The sequence below is a fragment of the Scyliorhinus torazame genome, chromosome 1 (assembly GCF_047496885.1).
Source record: "Scyliorhinus torazame isolate Kashiwa2021f chromosome 1, sScyTor2.1, whole genome shotgun sequence".
Lineage (NCBI taxonomy): Eukaryota > Metazoa > Chordata > Chondrichthyes > Carcharhiniformes > Scyliorhinidae > Scyliorhinus > Scyliorhinus torazame.
The window spans coordinates 56,227,464-56,248,667 of NC_092707.1; the positions used below are offsets into that span (position 1 = coordinate 56,227,464).

At 46.3% G+C, this 21,204-nt stretch overlaps 1 protein-coding gene across 4 annotated transcripts in view; it reads right to left on the minus strand.

Annotated features, from left to right (window-relative positions):
* Positions 1-21,204, minus strand: part of ift81 (intraflagellar transport 81 homolog) — a 225,098-nt gene that overhangs the window by 185,159 nt on the left and 18,735 nt on the right. For all 4 annotated transcript variants that reach the window (XM_072495120.1, XM_072495113.1, XM_072495115.1 and 1 more), the window contains exons 6-7: positions 7,233-7,298; positions 6,786-6,896 (exon numbers count right to left, since the gene is read on the minus strand). In XM_072495120.1, the coding sequence (XP_072351221.1) occupies positions 6,786-6,896; positions 7,233-7,298 (177 nt within the window). The remainder of the gene's footprint in view (positions 1-6,785; positions 6,897-7,232; positions 7,299-21,204) is intronic.

A 21,204-nucleotide genomic window follows, 5' to 3' on the forward strand; every position in this document is an offset into this window, starting at 1 on the left:
TTTAGAGAACCCCAAAGTGTATCATGGAGTTCACCTGACCCACAACTTTTACTAGTATGAGGAGCACACGGCCCACTCTACAGTTGTGGTACAGCAGAAATGGAAAAGTATTTTTTAAAGCAAAACAATGTTTATTCTATGAACTCAAGTTAACCTTTTTAAAACAAACAGTGAACATCTTAGCAACCATTAATTCAAATACAACCCCCAAAGAATACAACACTAAGTAATGCGTACGCTGTCCTTTTAACATGCAGAAGACTTACAAAAAACATAACCTTTAACAGAAGCACATCAGGTTAAAGTCACTACTCTGAACATTTATAATTCTGAATTCACCAAATGATCAAGAAACAGACTTTTCATGGCAGAGAGAACAGCAGTACAGCTGCTTTGTCTGGCTTCAGCTCCAACACTGAAAACGAAAACCAAAAAGACACAGACACACCCAAGCTTTTCTCAAAGTGAAACTAAAAAGCAGAGCCTGAGCTCAGCTCCACCCACACTCTTACATCACTGCAGTAACATGAGCAGCCAAATATTTCTTAAAGCGACATTCTCATGACACCTCCCCCCAAGAATAAAAAATAAACCATCAACTTCAAGATGATTTCATTTTTCACCTTCTCACTATCCTTTAAGAAATGCACACAGTAAATATAATTTTTGTTTCAAAAAACACCACACGCAAACAGGTATGATAATATAGCCCATTTTGTTCTCGTTCTTCTTCCGCCAACTGAAATCCTTCTCGACTGACAGTCTCTTTGAACAAGATCTCTGCACGATCCGGCCATTTCTCTACGCATCGGCATTTCTCTTTAAAGTCAGATACTTTAGTTCTATCTGATCACAGAGTCTCTTCTAATTCTCCAACACAAGAGCATTGGTTATCACAGCTTTCAGGCCGTCAAATGCCTGTTGAAAGTCCACTGTCCACTGAAATTTTCGACGTTTCTTCAGCAAGTCCATCAGTGGAGCAACCACGCTACAAAAATGTTTCACCATTGTTCGATCAAATATACTCATGCCAAGAAATCGCATTATTTCCCTTTGTGTCGAGGGTATCGGAAACTCCAAGGAAAGTGACTTGTGCTTTTAGAAATTCACTTTTGGCTAGGTTTATCACCAAACCCACCTCCTGAAGTCAATCAAATAACTCCATCAGATGTTTTAAATGTTCTTTCCATGTCTGGCTGAAAATTATCAGATCGTCGATGTATACCGCACAATTGGGTAATCCTGAAACAACTTTGTGAGTTAACTGTTGAAATGTGGCTGGGGCGTTTTTCATGCCAAATCGCATAACTTTGAATTGGTATATACCATTTGGAGTCACAAAAGCGGAAATCTCCTTCGCCCTTTCGGATAAAGGTACCTGCCAGTAACCTTTAAGTAAATCCAATTTGGAAATAAAAGCCGATTGTCCACTTTCTCAAAGCAATCCTGCAAACGTGGGATAGGATAAGAGTCCGTTCTTGTAACTGCATTAACCTTTCTATAGTCCACACACCACCGTTGGGTACCGTCTGGTTTAGGTACCATCACTATGGGTGAGCTCCATTGGCTGCAACCCACTTCAATTATGCCATTTTTAAGCATACTCTCAATCTCTTTGTTAACCTGTGCCAATTTTAAAGGGTTAAGTCTGTATGGATGTTGTTTGATTGGAACAGCGTTTCCCACATCTACATCATGTATAGCCATTTTAGTACTTCCCAATTTATCTCTACAAACTTACCCACGTGATATCAATAACTCTTTCAGGTCAGTCCGTTTTTCCTCTGGAAGGTAACTCAACAATTTATCCCAATTCTTAAGAACATTCTCGTTTTCCAATTTAATTTGAGGTATGTCAAATTCACAGTCATCTGGATTTGGTTCGTCACTTTGAGTTAGAATCATTAAAACCTCCTCTTTTTTCTCTCCTTCCCTTTCAAAGTACCTTTTAAGCATATTCACATGACACACTCGGTGAGTTTTCCTTCTATCTGGCGTTTTTACCACATAATTCACCTCACTTAATTTCCTTTCAATCTGATAAGGTCCACAAAACCTTGCTTTTAAAGGTTCGCCTACCACTGGGAACAACACTAAAACTTTATCTCCACTGGCAAAACTACGAACTTTGGATTTCTTGTCCGCTACCCATTTCATCACATTTTGTGCAACTTTTAAATGTTGTCGAGCCAATTCACCTGCTCTATTTAATAGTTTCCTAAAATTTGACACATAATCCAATAATGTAATTTCCGATTTCTCACTCACTAATTTTTCCTTAATCAATTTAAGTGGTCCTCTTACCTCATGACCAAAAATTAGTTCAAAAGGACTAAATGTGGTTGACTCATGAGGTGCATCCCTAATTGCAAACAATACGAATGGAATTCCGTTATCCCAATCCTCTGGATAATCTTGACAATAAGCCCTAAAAATTGTCTTTAATGTCTGATGCCACCTTTCTAATGCTCCCTGCGATTCTGGATGATATGCAATTGATTTAAATTGTTTTATTCCTAAGCTATCCATAACTTCTTTGAATAACCTGGAGGTAAAATTTGATCCTTGATCCGATTGTATTTCTGTGGATAGTCCATATCTAGTAAAGAATTTAAGTAACTCCTCCACAATCTTTTTAGCTGTAATATTACTCCTCCACAATCTTTTTAGCTGTAATATTACGTACTGGAATGGCCTCTGGAAACCTACTAGACATATCCATTATAGTCAAAAGATATTGATTCCCACTTTTTGTTTTAGGAAGCGGTCCTACGCAATCAATTAGGATCCTTGTAAAAGGTTTCTCAAATGCTGGCATGGTTATTAAGGGCGCTGGTTTTACCACTGCTTGAGGTTGCCCTATCACTTGACATGTGTGACATGATTGACAAAATTTAACTACATCTTTATGTAGTCCAGGCCAATAAAAATGTTTTTGGATTTTAGCTCGAGTTTTCCTTATTCCCGAATGCCCTCCTACTGGCACCTCATGTGCAACTCGCAACACCTCCTTTCTATACCCTACCGGCAATACTACTTGATGAACTTCTGCCCACGTTTCATCCGCCTGCATATGTAAAGGTCTCCATTTTCTCACTTTTACGGTAATAACACTCTGATATACACTTAGATTCCTCTTCCGTGTATGCTTTCTGATACATCCGTTATATTTCTATATCTTTTTGTTGTAATTCCACGAATTTTCCTGAACTAAAAATATCCGCCTCATCCTCCACCTGTTCTTGTTCTTTATTAACCATTTGATCAAAAATCGTTTCTGATAAGTGCACTCTAACTTCATCTTTGGATATTCGTCCTTCAACACTTCAGTTGTCTGATTTTCCACTGGCTTATCAACCACAGTAGGCATCACTCCCACCTGCGATCCAGCTATATCATTACCCAAGATAAACTGTATTCCTGGACAAGATAGTTTCCCTATTACTCCTACTACCTCTTCACCGGACTTTCCAACCTTACCTTATATAATGGAACGCTACTCCTCTCATCTGGAATTCCACATATTACCACCTTTTCTGGCAACATTCTTCCCAAACTACATAACGCCTCATCTCTTACCATTAAAGATTGACTAGCTCCCGTATCTCTTCAAATTGTGACTTCTTTACCTACTCCTCCTGATACACATGAGTAAACTTTACCCACACAAGTAAATTCTTTAAAGAGATCTGGCACCTTCTTATCAATCACCTATTGATCAGGCTGTACAATCTTTTGCACCTCCTTCGCTTCACTTGGGCTTTCCTTTATCACTTCAACAAACCCCACTGTCTTATCCTGCTTTACCACATCAGCCTTCCCAGTGTTTTTCTTCAACCACCAACATTGTGACTATACATGGCCTAGTTTATTACAGTGAAAACATTTGAAATTTTTCATTTCTCTTCCACCCGCCTGGATTTCTTTTTTACTCTGAGGTACTCTCCTTATTATCTCCCATCAGATCACCTTTACCTTTAGCACTTGAGTATTTCTCATGTCCCCAGTTTCTATCCCTCACAGCCTGAAACTGATGTCGGAAACCAAGCTTTGATTTATGAACTAATTCATAATCATCTGCCATTTCTGCTGCTAATCTCGCAGTTTTAACCCTCTGCTCTTCCACATGAGTTCTCACTACATCAGGAATTGAACTTTTAAACTCCTCCAAAAGTATAATTTCTCTGAGAGCTTCATACGTTTGGTTTATTTTCAAAGCCCTTATCCACCTATCAAAATTACTCTGTTTGAGCCTTTCAAACTCCATGTATGTTTGACCAAATTCTTTCCTTAAATTTCTAAACCTTGGTCTGTAAGCTTCAGGCACTAGTTCATATGCACCTAAGATGGATTTTTTTCACCTCCTCATACGACCCAGATACCTCCTCCGGTAGTGATGCAAACTAGGCCTACCTACCAGCTTCGTTTGAATCAATAATACCCACATGTCCTGTGGCCATTTCATTTGTTTAGCCACCTTCTCAAATGAACTGAAAAAGGCTTCTACCTCCTTCTTGTCAAACCTTGGCAATGCTTGGACATATTTAAATAGATCCCCATTGAGCCTTCGACTATGACGCTCTTTCTCACTATCCTCATCACTATCAACCAACTGTACGTTACCCTTTATGTCTGCCAATTTTAACTGACTGTCACGTTTCATGGCCATTTTCTGAAGTTCAAACTCTCTCTCTTTATCTTTTTCCCTGATCTGTATCTCCCTTTCTCTTTCTTTTTGTTCTGCTGGGGCTATTCTTTCTGTTTTCCTTTCTTCTCTCTCTTTTTCCTCTCTCACTTTATTTTTCCTCTCTCTCTTTCGTATTCAAGCTGCTTTAATTCTTTCACATGTTCCATTTGTTTAATTTGTAACTGAATTTTTGCCATTTCCAATAAGTCAAACTGGATCTCAGGCAAGTTTAAATGCTTAGCCACCGCCATAATGACCTCATCTTTTCGCATTTTGTCAGGTAATGTTAACTGCAATGTTTTTGCCAAATCTAACAGTCTGCTTTTAGTCTCTGTCCGTAAGGTACTGCATGTGACCGTCTCCACCCCCAAAACCTTCAGAGCCTCTGAAAGAGCCATGTCCACAACACACTCCCTACTTAAACTGAAATACCACACCTGAAAAGCAACCACAATATGTTCACTCCTCACTGTCTTTAAGTTCACTAAGACAATCCAATAGATAGACTTTTATCCCCCTCGAGCCCCCAATTTGTTATGGGCCAGGGTTTAGGAGAACCCCAAAGTGTATCATGGAGTTCACCTGACCCACAACTTTTACTAGATTGTGGTATGGAGAGCACACGGCCCACTCTACAGGTGTGGTACAGCAGAAATGGAAAGGTATTTTTCAAAGCATAGCAATGTTTACTCTATTAACTCAAGTTAACCTTTTTAAAACAAACAGTGAACATCTTAGCAATCATTAATTCAAAAACAACCCCCAAAGAATACAACACTAAGTAATGCCAGCAGCACGGTTCAATTCCCATACCAGCCTCCCCGAACAGGCGCCGGAATGTGGCGACTAGGGGCTTTTCAAAGTCGCTTCATTTGAAGCCTACTTGTGACAATAAGCGATTTTCATTTCATTTCAATGCATACGCTGTCCATACATCCAGAAGACTTACAAAAAAAACCTTTAACAGATGCACATCAGGTTAAAGTCACTACTCTGAAGATTTATAATTCTGAATTCGCCAAATGATCAAGAGACAGTCTTTTCATGGCAGAGGGAATAGCAGTACAGCTGCTTTGTCTGGTTTCAGTTCCAACACTGAAAACGAAAACCAAAAATACACAGACACACCCAAGCTTTTCTCAAAGTGAAACTAAAAAACAGAGCCAGGTCTCAGCTCCATCCACACTCTGACATCACTGCAGTAACATGAGCAGCCAAACATTTCTTAAAGCGACATTCTCATGACAATGCATATCAGGTGAAGGTAGAAGCTGAAATATCATGGAAAATTACAAATAAAACAATACAGCTAAAAAAACCTAGTAATTATAATGGAATTATTTATTAATATTCCACAAACATAAAAAAATTAAGGACCAGACCTGTTATTCAGCATTAGTTATTACTCTTCTCACCGTTATAAAAAAAACAGGTACACCTGATTGTTCAAGATGTTATCATTTACGAGGTTTCTAACAGTGATGTCACAGCAGAAAAGGGAACTTTCTGCTACACCAAATGATTTCAACGATTTGCTGGCTCAGGGATAGACCTTTGTTATCAGGGTCTGTCACACACCAGTGAGTAACAGACTTCAGGATTTTCATGTTAATCTGTCAATGCACTAAATCCTGATGTTGAGGTTAGTTTCAGCAGGGTAATGACAACAAACATTGACAGTTCGCCATCAAAGGCCCCTACAAAATCTGGGACAAAACCTCCATTGACGCCCTATCAACCAATCCATTAAATTCAAAATCCTTGTTTAACGATCCCTCCGCAGCTTTTTTTACTTCTCCTGCCTCACAAAAGCATAATACACTGCCATGTACTTTCCGCTGTAATTATGGCATTCTGTACAACCCGCATACTTGCACTCTCATCTGCAGCTGTTTTAATCTTGCACTTAAACTCAGCCGACCCTCAAAACCTCGCTACTACTGCTCCGTACTTCTGCTCCTCTGCTAATTACAGTGGGACATTTACTTATACAGGGTATAGCATCTTTAGAACATTAAATGTAGTGCTATATGAAACCAGATCAGGTCAAGTACATATTTCCATATAGAGCTTATACACTATATGCTTTACAAATTACCTGATTTTTCTGTTCCTGCTTTTGCTGCATTAAAGATTCTTCCCTCTCTTTCTCCACGCGAAGCTGCCTTGCCATCTCTAACATTCGCTGATGATTTGATACTGTGTCCACCTAGGAGAAACATGTAAACATTGCTTTTACTATTAGCATCTTAAGAAAATATGACCAAGTTCATATTTCACAGGTGATTTCCTTCTACCCTCAATAAGTAGCTGCAGATGACAACATGGAATTCACACCAATTAAATCAACATGTCTGCATCTAGTGTGCAACTCCTTGTAGAGATTGGCAACTCTCCCAGCATGTCTCAGTTTACTCAAATGTGTCATTCAATGCCTTCCTTAAGCAGGCAACATGCTGCTTCAATCCAGATTATGTTTTTCCATATGACATGTGTCAAACTGTGGCCAAAGAAACAATATCCTTACAAGATAACTGAATCATACCCTTTTCTTTAGACGTTCCACACGCTTAATGAGTTGATCCTTCTCTTCCTCCATAGCATTTATATCCTACGTCCAAAACAAAAATTATGCCATGCATTACCGATATACTGGAAGCGTTTTAACACATTTGAGGTTTTAAACATATTAATTTCCAAACAAAACCTCTATCTATTAATATCTACATATATATAAGTCGGGTACTATATTCTGCATAATGTGACATTTTAATAAAATTCTGAGAATATATATTTCTGTTATTTGCAGCTAATAAATGATTTTAATAACAAAGACATGCAGTAAAGTCCTGCTATTCGCGATTTCTTCTTTCATGAATAAGCTTAACTGCGCTCAAGTATTTATCCATCAGATTGCCCATTGCCAGTCCAAATGTTCACTTATTCACAGTTTTAAAAATAAAAAATAGAAGCCACTTTAGAAAATGCTGGAAAAAAAGAAAAAAACACCTAAAATTAAGTTTAAAAATGGATGGTGTCCATGATGTATTTTCTGCAGTCGAAAGCGTGCACTGCGCGTGTATTGTCTGCCATTATTTGCATGTGTTGCTGCAATTTAATTCCTGATCAGTGCAGTATCTGGGCAATTTTTAAGCCTGTATCTTTAATTAAGCCTGTACATTTAAAAAGAGATGAGTAACAACCAAGAAGTAAAATAATTGATGGCACTTGCCCAAAAAGTGAGAATATCAGACTGAAAAATAATGCTAGTGCTACCATGCTAGCCAGGGAATACAGTATCAATAAATCTACAATGAGGTACATTAGGCAGTCTGAAGATAAAATAAGGGTGTGTTCATGTCCCTGGTAGGGGTCCCAGGTTAACTTTTGGGAGTATGAACAGGTCTCAGCGACAAAATATTTGGATTGCGGGTTTGCCAGAGGGCATCAAGGGCAGTAACCCAACAGACTATAATCGCCGAAATGCTGGGCAATTTAGTCGGGAGAGACAGCTTCCCCAATCCCTCCAGAACTCTACAGGGCACACAGGTCGCTCGGCCGAAACCCAAAGCAGGAGAACAATCATCGCTAAGCTGCACCGGTACCAGGATCAGGAAAAGATCCTGAAGTGGGCCCGACAGAAGAAATTGCGCTCGTGGGAAGGGCACAGAATCCGGGTCTACCAACACACTGGGGCAGACCTCGCAAAAAAAAAAAAAGTGTGAAATTCAATAGAGCAAAATCAACACTCTATAAAAGTGGGCTGAAGTTCAGCATGTTGTTCCCGGCCAGACTCTAGGTACACACCAGGGGAACGAACACTACTTTAGCACCCTGGCTGAGGCTAATGAATTAGTGAGAGCCAATGACTTGGAGAGAGACCAAATCGGCAGCGGTGAAGACACCCCCGAAAAGACTGCAATAGGAAGGAAAAGCGGAGACTAGAGACTACTGTGTAGACTGTGTTTGCCCGGGACTGTACTGCCTCTTTTTGAGCTAAGAGTTGGCATACAGTGAGAAGGGAGCAGTGACAGGGAAAGCAGGTGAGGGGGCGGTGAAGGGAATGAAGGCAGGCAGAAAACACAGATAAAGGGGCAAACCAGCCCAGGGAGGGGAGCCACCGTACTAGCAGGTAGGGCTAGCACGGGAATAACGGTAGTAAGGAGGACCGAGGAGTACCTCTCAGGGAAGAGGGAGAATCTGAGCACAGGGGCCTGGCCTCATGGTGAGAACGTGACCGCGGCCATTTTGGACGGACACCTAACAAGGGAAACCCCGGACTGCAGGGCCCATCCAACAGGTAAGTATGGTTGATCCAGCAGGAAAGGGGTTCAGAAACCCCCCCATCAGGATAGTCACCTGGAACATAAAGGGACTTAGCGGCCCGGTGAAAAGATCCAGAGTCTTCGCCCACTTGAGAAGCCGGAGGGAGAAGGACTGATTACTGCTAAGAAAGGGCTGGGTGGGACTGACGTACCATGCATGCTACGGGACGAGGGCTAGGGGAGTAGCCACACTGATTAGCAAGAGGACGAGATTTACAGAGACCAGCAGGCATGGCTAGGGAACTGGAAACATTTATGGAACAGATGGGGGGTGGTGGACCCATGGAGGTTCCTGCAGCTGGGAGAGAATGAATTCTCGTTCTTTTCGCCAGTACATAAAATATGCACCCGTATTGACTTCTTTGCAGTGGGGAAATCGGTGCTTCCAGGAATTGTAGGAGCGGAATACTCTGCAGTCATCATCTCCAATGGCGCTCCGCACAATGTGGATGTGAGGTTGGAGACCCGCCGTGCCCAGTGCCCCACATGGAGGCCGAACATGGACCTCTAGCTGACAAGGCCTTCTGCCAGAAAAAGGCGAGCGTTCGAACCACCACCACCAGCTCTGAATACTTCCAGCTGCATAGAGGCACAAGGCAGGGATGCCCACTGTCCCCGCTCCTGTTCGCCCTGGCAATCAAACCCCTGCCGATAGGTCTGCGGGACGCAAAAAGCTGAAAGAGCATCAAAAGAGACAGAGAGGACTTCCGGTAGCGGCCATGACCTGCTGGGTCACGCGAACGGCAGCTCCCGCCGGGATCGGTGTTTTGGGCCGCTAAAAGGAGCGGCGGCGGCAGTTAACAGGAGGGACCGGTGTGGGAACAGACGTGGGAGAGCCCCCCCCCCCCCCCCCCCTGCTGGTGCATGGAGGACCAGGAGCGGAGCCGGCAGATTCGCGACCCCGGGGAAGAGGGTCGAGAAGATCCGGGAGGACAAAATGGAGGCTGGAGAGGATCGGGAGGTGTGGGCCCAGTGGGCCAGAGACCAGCAGGAGCTCCTTAAAAACTGCTTCATGGAGCTGAAAACGGAGATGCTGGCCTCTATGGAGAGAATTGTGGTGAATTCAGGAGAAGGAGATCAAGGAGGTGAGGAGGAAGGTGGCGGAGAACGAGGACGAGATCCGGGGCCTGGCGGTGAAAGTGGAGGCACACGAGGCGCTCCATAAGAGATGGCAGGAGAGGCTGGATGACCTGGAGTGCAGATCTCGGAGCCACAATCTGCGGATCCTGGGCCTTCCTGAAGGAGCGGAGGGGGCGGACGTGAGCACGTACGTGGCCACAATGTTGGGGACGCTGATGAGCGCGGGTGCCTTCCCGCGGCCCTTGGAGCTGGATGGGGCGCACATGGTTCTCGCCAGAAAGCCGAGGGTAAACCAGCCACCGAGGGCGATGGTGATACGGTTTCAGCGCTTGGCAGACCGGGAGCGAGTCCTGCGGTGGGCGAAGAAAGAGCGGAGCAGTAAGTGGGAGAATGGAGAGATCCGAATTTACCAGAACCTGGGAGCTGAGCTGGCGAGGAGGCATGCAGGTTTTAACCGGGCGAAGGCAGTCCTCCACGGTAAAGGGGTGAAGTTTGGGCTCCTGCACCCGGCAAGACTGTGGGTAACATACCAGGAAAGCACCACTATTTTGATACCCCGGACGAGGCATGGTCGTTCATCAGGCAGAAGCTGGACCTGAACTAAGGGACTGTTGTATGGGGGTGAAACGTGCGGGTAGGGAGGGACCAAGGGGAGGACGGCGACTAAAGCATAAGTTTATGAGCATGTCTGCCCTAGTTTGGTTGGGGGTTTTGTTTTTGTTTTGCTTGTTTTCCAAGTATCTTGTTTTCCAAGTGTTCGGTGCTAGGGGGTGGGAAACGCCCGGGACGGGCTGTCCGGCGCACGGGGAGGTCCCAGGTGGCGCTTGCCCCTCTACCCTGCAGGGGAGGGGGGGGCCCGAAGGAGGCAACAAGCTAAGGGTTGGTATATAGAGGCGGGAGCGGCCGGGGTCAGCATGGGTGAGCTGACTCACGGAAGCACAATGGGGGGAAACCAGAGCTAAGCAGATGCTTGGCCCGGGGGGGGGGGGGGGGCTTTGCTGACTGAAGGGGAGGCAGGTGAGGGGTATGGATGGAGAGTCGGGCGAGGGGGCCGCCAGGGGGAGAGCTGGTGGAGGGAGGAGAGGGCACACGGTTGGCCAAAATAGGGAGATGGCGCACCAGCTGCGCAGGAGGGAGGCAGCCAGAGAGATTGGGGGAGTGCGGGATAGGGAAGGCAACATGGTGCTGAGCCCAGAGAGGGTCAATGAAGTCTTCAGGGAGTTCTACGGAAGGTTATAGAGTCGGAACCCCCTGGGGAGGGGGAAGGGATGAGGCGGTTCATGGACCGGTTGAGGTTCCCAAGGGGGAAGCAGAGCGGGTGCAGGGACTGGGGGCCCCGATTGGGTTGGAGGAGGTAGGCAGGGGGCTGGCAGGCATGCAGACGGGCAAGGCCCCAGGCCCAGACGGTTTCCCCGTAGAATTTTATAAGAAGTTCTCGGAGCTGTTGAGCCCGCTCCTGATGAGAACCTTCAATGAGGCAAAGGAGAAAGGGATCCTCCCTCCGACAATGTTGCAGGCATTGATCTCGCTTATCCTGAAGAAGGAGAAGGATCCGCTTCAGTGTGGATCCTACAGGCCGATATCGCTCCTGAACGTGGATGCCAAGCTGTTGGCAAAACTTCTGGCTGCCAGAATAGAGGACTGTGTCCCGGGAGTGATTGGGAGGAGCAGACGGGTTTTTTTTAAGGGCAGGCAGCTGAACGCGAATGTGAGGAGGCTCCTGATTATTATTATGATGCCCTCGGAGGTGGAGGTGGTGGCTGCGATGGACGCGGAGAAGGCCTTTGACAGGGTGGAGTGGGAGTATCTGTGGGAGGCGCTAGGCAGGTTTGGATTTGGGGAGGGATTTATAGGGTGGGTCAAGCTGCTGTATCGGGCCCCTGTAGCGAGTGTCCCCACAAACCGGCTAAGGTCGGAATATTTCAGGCTGCATCGGGGGACGAGACAGGGGTGTCCCCTGTCCCCGTTGCTGTTTGCCCTGGCAATTGCGCCATTGGCCATTGCGTTCAGGACTTTGGGGGATTGGAGGGGACTGGTACGCCGAGGGGAGGAGCACCGGGTCTCCCTCTACAGGGCTTACCTGCTGTTGTATATTTCGGACCCGCTAGAGGGGATGTAGGAGGTCATGCGGATCCTGGGGGACTTCGGGAGGTTCTTGGGGTACAAGTTGAACGTGGAGAAGAGTGAGCTGCTCGTGGTCCACAGTAGGGCCAGGAGGAGAGACTGAGGGAGCTCCCGCTCAGGATAGTGGAGAGGAGCTTTTGGTACTTGGGGATACAAGTGGCCAGGAACTGGGATGCCCTGCACAGGCTCAACTTAACCCGGCTAGTGGAGCAGATGGAGGGAGAGTTTAAAAGGTGATAAGATCCCGCTTTCCTTGGCGGGACAGGGTGCAGACTGTGAAGATGACGGTTCTCCCCAGGTTCCTCTTCGTATTTCAGTGCCTCCCCATTTTCATCCCCAAGTCCTTCTTTAAATGGGTAAATAGGATTGTGATGGGATTTGTGTGGGCGAATAAAACCCCGCGAGTCAAAAGGGTATTCTTGGGGCTCTGCCGAACTTCTGCAGTTATTACTGGGCGGCCAATGTGGCCATGATCAGGAAATGGATGATGGAGGAGGGCGGCGTGGGGGTGGTTGGAGGCGGCGTCGTGTAGAGGCACCAGTCTAGGGGCACTTGTTACGGCTCCGCTGCCGTTCTCGCCGGCGCGATACACCACTAGTCCGGTGGTGACGGCGCCACTGAGGATCTGGGGACAGTGAAGGAGGCACAGGGGAGAGGAGGGGGCCTCGGTGTTGACCCCGATACGGAACAACCACAGATTTGCTCCGGGTAGGTTGGATGGGGGATACCAAGGCTGGTATAGGGCAGGTATTAGGAGGCTGGGGGACGTGTTTATAGACCGGACTTTCCCTAGCATGCAGGCGCTAGAGCAGAAGTTCGGCCTGCCCCCGGGGAATGCGTTCAGGTGCCTCCAGGTTCGGAACTTTCTTAGAAAACAGGTGGGGACATTTCCGCTGCTGCCCCCGCGTAGGATACAGGACAGGGTGGTGTCTGGCATCTGGGTAGGGGAGGGGAAGGTGTCAGACATGTATCAGGAGCTGCAGGAGATGGAGGAAGCCTCAGTGGAGGAGTTGAGGGGCAAGTGGGAGGAGGAGCTGGATAAGGGCCTGTGGGCCGACGCCCTGGATAGGGTGAACACCTCCTCATCATGTGCCAGGCTCAGTTTATTCAGTTTAAGGTGGTGCATCGGGCGCATATAACGCTGGCAAGAATGAGTAAGTTTTTTGGGGTGGAGGACAGGTGCCCGAGATGGGCAGGGAGTCCGGCAAACCATGCCCATATGTTTTGGGCATGCCCGACGCTTAAAGAATTCTGGCAGGGGTTTGCGAGGGTGATGTCTAGGATTTTGGACACTCGGGTGAAGGAGAGTCCAACAATAACAATATTTGGGGTGTCGGAGGATCCGGGAGTGCAGGAAGCGAAAGAGGCCTTTGCCTCCCTGGTAGCCCGGAGACGGATCTTGCTAATGTGGAGGGACTCAAACCCCCTGGGTGTGGAGACCTGGGTTAGCGATATGGCAGGGTTCCTCAGCCTGGAGCGAATAAAGTCCACCTTGAGAGGGTCCTTGATGGGGTTCTCCCGGCGGTGGCAACCTTTCCTTGACTTTCTAGGGGAGCAGTAAGTGTCAGCAGCAGCAGCATCCTTTTTTTTTGGGGGGGGGAGAAAATCTGTTGGGCAAGTAGTTTCACTGTAAGCTTTGGGATATGTTTATTGTTATTTTTTATTACTATCTGTATTTCTATTTTTGTTATGTAAAAACGCTCATTGGAAAAATTTTAATAAAACATTTATTTTTTAAAAAAGAGACAGAGCACAGAATCTCACTCCATACGGGTGATCTGCTCCTATACGTCTCAAAACCACAGGAAGGACTGAAAACAATAATGCAGATCCTGAAAGAGCTGCACTCCCACTCTCCCTGGCGGGGAGAGTGCAGACGATCAAAATGAACGTACTGCCGAGGTTTCTCTTCCATACCGATCTTCATCCCAAAGGCCTTCCTCGGGGGGAGGGGGAAGAATTAAGAATGGCCTGGCATTACCAAACCTGCAATACTACCACTGGGCAGCTACGGCAGAAAGAGTGAGGGGATGGGTGCACAAACCCAATTCGTAACGGGTGCGCATGGAGGAGGCCTCCTGCAGGGTGCGTACCCTCCGGGCCCTAGCCACAGCAGCACACCCACCTCTACCGACAAAATACACTTCCAGCCCATTGGTAGTTGCCACACTGAAAAGGTGGAACCAAATGAGGCAACATTTTTAGGACTAACCGAGGTGTACCCCATCTGCAGAAACCACACGTTCCCACCAGCCATGCTAGACACCACCTTTAAGAAATGGAGACAGTACAGGGGAACACTGACAGTCAGGGACTTCTATATAGCAAACAGAATAACAACACTAAAGAAACTGACGGAGGAATTGGAACTACCAACAGGACAAGAAATGAGGCACCTACAAATAAAACACTTTCTCTGCAAAGAGACAGTATGAAAATGAAATGAATGAAAATGAAAATGAAATGAAAATCGCTTATTGTCACAAGTAGGTTTCAATGAAGTTACTGTGAAAAGCCCCTAGTCGCCACATTCCAGCGCCTGTTCGGGGAGGCTGTTATGGGAATTGAACCGTGCTGCTGGCCTGCCTTGGTCTGCTTTCAAAGCCAGCGATTTAGCCCTGTGCTAAACAGCCCCTCGTGGTAGGATATTCCAGGGCCCCGAAGACCACACTATAAGAGGACCTGATGAATACGGACAGTAAATAAGGGGGAAACTGTGGGAAGATTTATGGACAACTACTGGACAGGGCCCAAATAGCAGTAGACGAGACCAGACGGAAATGGGGGGACGAGCGGGGGACAGAAGTGGGTTGGGGACTCTGGAGTGAAGCACTGAGCAGGGTCAACTCTACCTACTCCTGTGCAAAGCTCAGCCTCATGCAGTTGAAAGTGGTGCACAGAGCACACTTAACCAGAACCCGAATGAACGGATTCTTCCCGGAGGTGGTGGACAAATGTGAACAGTGCCAGAGGAGCCCGACCAACCACACCTACATGTTTTGGGGCTGCCCCAAGCTCGTCGGGTTCTGAACAGCCTTTTCCAAGGCAATGTCCAAGGTTGTGGGGTGAAGGTGGAGCCGTGCCCAGAAATGGCAATCTTCAAGGTATCAGAGCAGCCAGAGCTACACATGGGGAAATGGGCCGATGCCCTAGCTTTCGCTTTCTTAATTGCACGCTGGAGAATCCTGCTTGGCTGGCGATCAATAGCATCACCCACAGCTGCAGACTGGCTGGCAGACCAGGTGGAATTTCTCCTCTCGGAGAAGATCAAATACACCATCCGAGGGTCGGAGGAAAGCTGCCTCAAAGCATGGGGGCAATTTGTCAGCCTGTTCAAAGACCTGTTCGAGGCCAACAACAACTAGAAAGGAAGAAAATAAAAAATTAGAAGAGGACAGACAGGAATACACAAGATGTAGAGATGCCAGCTTGGACGGGGGTGGGCACAGTAAGAAATCTTACAACACCAGGTTAAAGTCCAACAGATTTGTTTTGAATCACAAGCTTTCGGAGCACAGCTCCTTCATCAGGTGAGTGAAGAGGTGGGTTCCACAAACCCATATATAGACAAAGTCAAAGATGCAAGATGATACTTTGAATGCAAGTCTTTGCAGGTAATTAAGTCTTTACAGGTCCAGACGGTGAGACTTGAGGGGTAATCACAGGTTAAGGATGTATAAATTGTCTCAAGCCTGTACAGTTGGTAGGATTTCGCAAGCTCAGTCCAGATGGTTGGGGGGGGGTGAATGTAATGCGACATGAATCCAAGGCCCAGGTTGAGGCCGTACTCATGCGCGCGGAACTTGGCTAACAGTTTCTGCTCGGCGATTCTGCATGGCCATGTACCCCGAAGGCCGCCTTGGAAAACTCTTACCCGAAGATCAGAGGCTGAATGCCCTTGACTGCTGAAGTGTTCCCCAACTGGAAGGGAACATTCCTGCCTGGCGATTGTCGCGCGACGTCTGTTCATCCATTGTTGCAGCGTCTGCATAGTCCGCCAATGTACCACGCCTCGGGACATCCTTTCCTGCAGCGTATGAGGTAGGCAACGTTGGCCGAGTCGCACGAGTATGTACCGCATACCTGGTAGGTGGTGTTCTCACATGTAATGGTGGTACCCATGTCGATGATCTGGCACATTGTGCAGAGGTTGCCATGGCAGGGTCGTGTGGTGTTGTGGTCGCTGTTCTCCTGAGGGCTGGGTAATTTGGTGCAAACAATGGTCTGTTTGAGGTTGCGTGGTTATTTGAAGGCAAGTAGTGGGGATGGTCTTGACAAGATGTTCATCTTCATCGATGACGTGTTGAAGGCGGCAAAGATGTCGTAGTTTCTCCGCTCCGGGGAAGTACTGAATGGTGAAGAGTACTCTGTCGGTTGTGTCTCGTGTTTGTCTTCCGAGGAGGTCGAAGCAGTTTTTTGCAGTGGCGCATTGGAACTATTGATCGATGAGTCGAAGTGCCATACGAGGGTGTCCTTCAGTGTCTGTAGATGTCTGTTACGTTCCTCCTCATCTGAGCAGATCCTGTGTATACGGAGGGCTTGTCCATGGGGGATGGCTTCTTTAAATTGTTTAGGGTGGAAGCTGGAGAAGTGGAGTATTGTGAGGTTATCTGGGGCTCGCGGTAAAGCAAAGTGCTGAGGTGAATGCCCTTGATGGAGATGCGCATGTCCAAGAATGCCTACTCTCCAAATTCGGTGGCATTTTTGGACACATGTATCTCAATCTAGGAGGGGCTGGGAGTGAAATAATAAGAATAATCTTTATTGTCATAAGTAGACTTACGTTATCACTGCAATTAAGTTACTGTGAAAAGCTCCTGGTCGCCACATTCCGGTGCCTGTTCAGGTACACGGAGGGAGAATTCAGAATGTCCAAATTACCTAACATCTTTCGGGACTTGTGGGAGGAAACCGGAGGAAAATCATGCAGACACGGGGAGAATATGCAAACTCTACACAGACAGTGACCCAAGCCGAGAATCATACCTGGGACCTTGGCGCTGTGAAGCACAGCTAACCACTGTGCTACCGTGCCGCCAGCGCACCGGGACAGATGGTGACAAAATGTAAATGTACAATAACGAACAGGAAATGCAACTGTATATAAAATCAAAAATGCCGATAAAAATATATTTTTTAAAAACTTTTGTGAGTAAGAGAGATTCATATTTGGCAGAAATTGAGAAGTTACTAGACATGTGAAATAGAGCCTCAAAAACAGAGGAGGTCTCTGGTTGAAAGGACAGGACCTGGTTTTAAAGCTGCAAAGGACAGGCTAAAGCTCTTACTACGGGCTGGTTTTAAATGTAAACTGATGTTCGTTTATAAGTCAGAAAACCTTTGAGCCTTTTAAGGGAAAAATACATCACATTTACCAGATTTTTGGAAGTCTAACAATAACGCCTGTGTTACAGCAGCAGTATTTGAGGACTGGTTTGAGAATTGCTTTCTCCATGAGGTCAGGGCTTACTGGAGGGAAAATAAATTGACCATCTACATGGAAAATAACTTGACCTCTAAGGTCCTACTTCTCCTTGATGACGCACCTGGGCATCCACATTCTTGTGAACAACCATCCATAAACTGACATTTTGTTTTTACCCCAGATACAATGTCACCCTATCCAGCCAATGGACCAGAGGTCATTGCATCCTTTAAATCTTATTAGGCATCTACGAGTTTCAACCACATTCTCAACCTTGTGGAAGGAAACTGTTTGACCACAGTCTCAATTACTGGAAGAAATTGAACATCTTTACAGCAATATGGATAATTAAATAAAAAATAAATAACCTTTATTGTCACAACTAGGCTTACATTAACACTGCAATGAAGTTACTGTGAAAATCCCCTAGTCGCCACATTCCTGCGCCTGTTCGGGTACACAGAGGGAGAATTCAGAATTCTCAGCTGGTGCAGGAATTGAACCCGCGCTGCTGGCCTTGCTCTGCATCACAAACCAGCTGTCTACCCCATTGAGCTAAACCAGCCCCTTAAAGACTCATGGGATGAGTTAGAGAATCAACTATAAACGCCTACAGGAGAAGGTTCAGCCCAAGGCTGTGAATTATTTCACAGGGTTCACTAGTGTGGATGCTGAACAAACCAAGATTGTCGAGTGGACAAAACAAGTTGGGATAGAGGGATTTGAAGACCTTGCCACAGATGAAGTAGAGGAGGTCTCAGCAAGAGGAATTCGACACAGAAAAATTGGTGGAATTGGTGAAATTAAGTGAATTTAAATAACAGGAAGAGAAGCCAAAGATAGCTCATTTTACACGCACGATCATGGCCGATCTCATAATCAGCTGAAATTTTTTTAAAAAGGTGACAAGGATACAAACATGAAAAGAAGCATTGCCTTTTGTAGAATGATTGACATTGCTCCTTCCTGAGAACTAACCTGAACTAAATTGAAAAGCAAAAGGCAAAGCAGTCAAGATTGATTTTTTTAATTCACATCAACATCGCCACATGTTACATTATTGTTTTATTGCTTAATTGAACAATGTCTCCAGTAAATTTATTAAAAACATATGATTTTTTTGCCTTTGACCCTTTATACATGTCACATTTTAGAGTGGCTGGAACTGATCTTTTTAACCCCAATGGAAGCCCTGGGATCAAGACCATAGGGTTTCCCCATGACCTCCCCAGAATATGAACTGCCCCTTTAAGGGGGCGGAGCTTCCCCTTAACAGGTAGATCCCCAAGCCGAGTCAGTGAGTGACTTCCTGGCCTGCCTCCGAAAGCTGGCAGAGACATGCAAATTTAGAGCAACATTAAATTAGACACTCCGGAACTGCTTATGTGTGGATTCCACGATGCAGCCACGCAGAAGAATTTTTTAATTAAAAAAAAATAAATTTACAGTACCCAATTATTATTTTTTTCCAATTAAGGGGCAATTTAGCATGGCCAATCCACCTAACCTTCACATCTTTGGGTTGTGGGGATGAAACCCACGCAGACACGGGGAGAATGTGCAAACACCACACGGACAGTGACCCGGGGCCAGGAATCGAACCCGGGTCCTCAGCCCTGTAGTCCCAATGCTATCCACTGCGCCACCGTGCTGCCCTACCACGCAGAAGAAATGGCTAGCTGAGGCCCACTTTGACCTGCAACACGCAGTGGAGTTAGCCATCTCGAGATAAAACACCAAACAGGGTTCCAGGAATTCAGTCTGGGATGCCAAGGCGAGCGTCAATCACACTCGGCTAGAATTGAGGAGGCCGGCCCCCGGCAGTGGGATGCCTACAGGAGGAACACATGCCTCCGTAACAGAGGCCGGGAGCGCCTGCTGGGTGTTCTCTCCAGACTTTGAGGAACGGGAATACAACCGCCGTCCAGCACGAATTGCAAAGGCCGCAGGGACCATGGAATAGGAGGCCCCGTGAGATCTAACCGCCCGCTGACCCACCAGGTGCGACCGACCCTATGTGACAGGTCTTACTATGTGGAAGATGACGACAGTACCTATCAGCAGATAAACCGTGTGGCTACTCCAAAAGTAGTGTCCATCCAGATCTCTCTGCAAATTAATGGACATCCCATCTACATGGAGCTCAATACTCAGGTGGCAGTGTCTGCGGTCAGTCGGCGTATGTTTGACTGCATTTGGTCAGGTCTTCAATCACTGACCCTGTTGGATACCAGCGCGCAGTTGGTCATTTATTCAGGGGAACTGCTGGAAATAGTGGGCACTTCAACTGTTGTGGTCGAGTATGATCAGCAATCTGGAAGTCTACCTCTGGTGGTGTTCCATGGGAACGATCAGAGATTACTGGGGCATGGCTGGTGCTGTATCCCTCTACACCCATATGCTTGTCAAGATGCCTTTTGAACGCCATTAACGTATCTGCTTCCACAACCTCCCCTGGCAAAGCCTTCCAGACACTCACCACCCTCTGCATAAAAAAAACCTGCCTCGCACATCTCCTCTAAACTTTGCCCCTCGGACCTTAAATCTGTGCCCCCTGGTGACTGACCCCTCCACCCTGGGAAAGAGTGCCTGCCCATCCACTCTATCCATGCCCCTCATAATCTTGTAGACCTCTATCAGGTCACCCCGCAACCTCCGTCTTTCTCACGAAAACTGTAATCTGGTATGCCTTAGTTTCTGTCTTTATGTTATCTTTAACTTCCTTGCTTAGCCATGAATGCTTTCCTCCTCTTACAATCTTTCTTCCTCTTTGGAATATATTTTAGTTGGGAGGAATTGAATATCTCCTTAAACAACTGCCACTATTCGTCAACTATCCTAACCTTTAAGTCTTCCTGCCCAGTCCAGTAGGGCCAAATCTGTCCATTTGCCTACTTAATTACCTTTAACTTCAGAATGCAAGTGTGGGACTCCAGTTTCTCACCCTCAAACTGAATTTGAAATTCAATCATGCTATGATCACTCTTCCCTAGAGGATCCTTAACTATGAGGTCATTAGGGGCAGTACGGTGGCGCAGTGGTTAGCACTGCTGCCTCACGGCGCCGCGGTCCAAGGTTCAATCACGGCTCTGGATCATTGTCCATGTGGAGTTTGCACATTATCCCCTTGTTTGCGCGAGTTTCATCCCCACAACCCAAAGATGTGCAGGGTAGGTGGATTGGCCACACTAAAATTGCCCCTTAATTGGAAATAAATTAATTGGGTACTCTAAATTTGTTTAAAAACTATGAAGTAATTAGTTTATTGCTCCTCATTACACAATACCAAATCAAGAATAGCCTGCTCCCTGGTTGGCTCCAAAACATATTACTCCAAGAAACAATCTCTAATACATTCAATGAACTCTCCCTCGAGACTATCCTTGCCAATTTGATTAATCCAGTTTATATGCATATTAAATCAGCCATGATTATTGTCACAACTTTCTCTCACAGCCCCAGAATTTCCTGGTTCATATTGTGTCCAACTGTGGAACTACCTTTTACACCGAGGGTAGTGGGTGCCTGGAACTCGCTACCGGAGAAGGTGGTGGAAGCAGGGA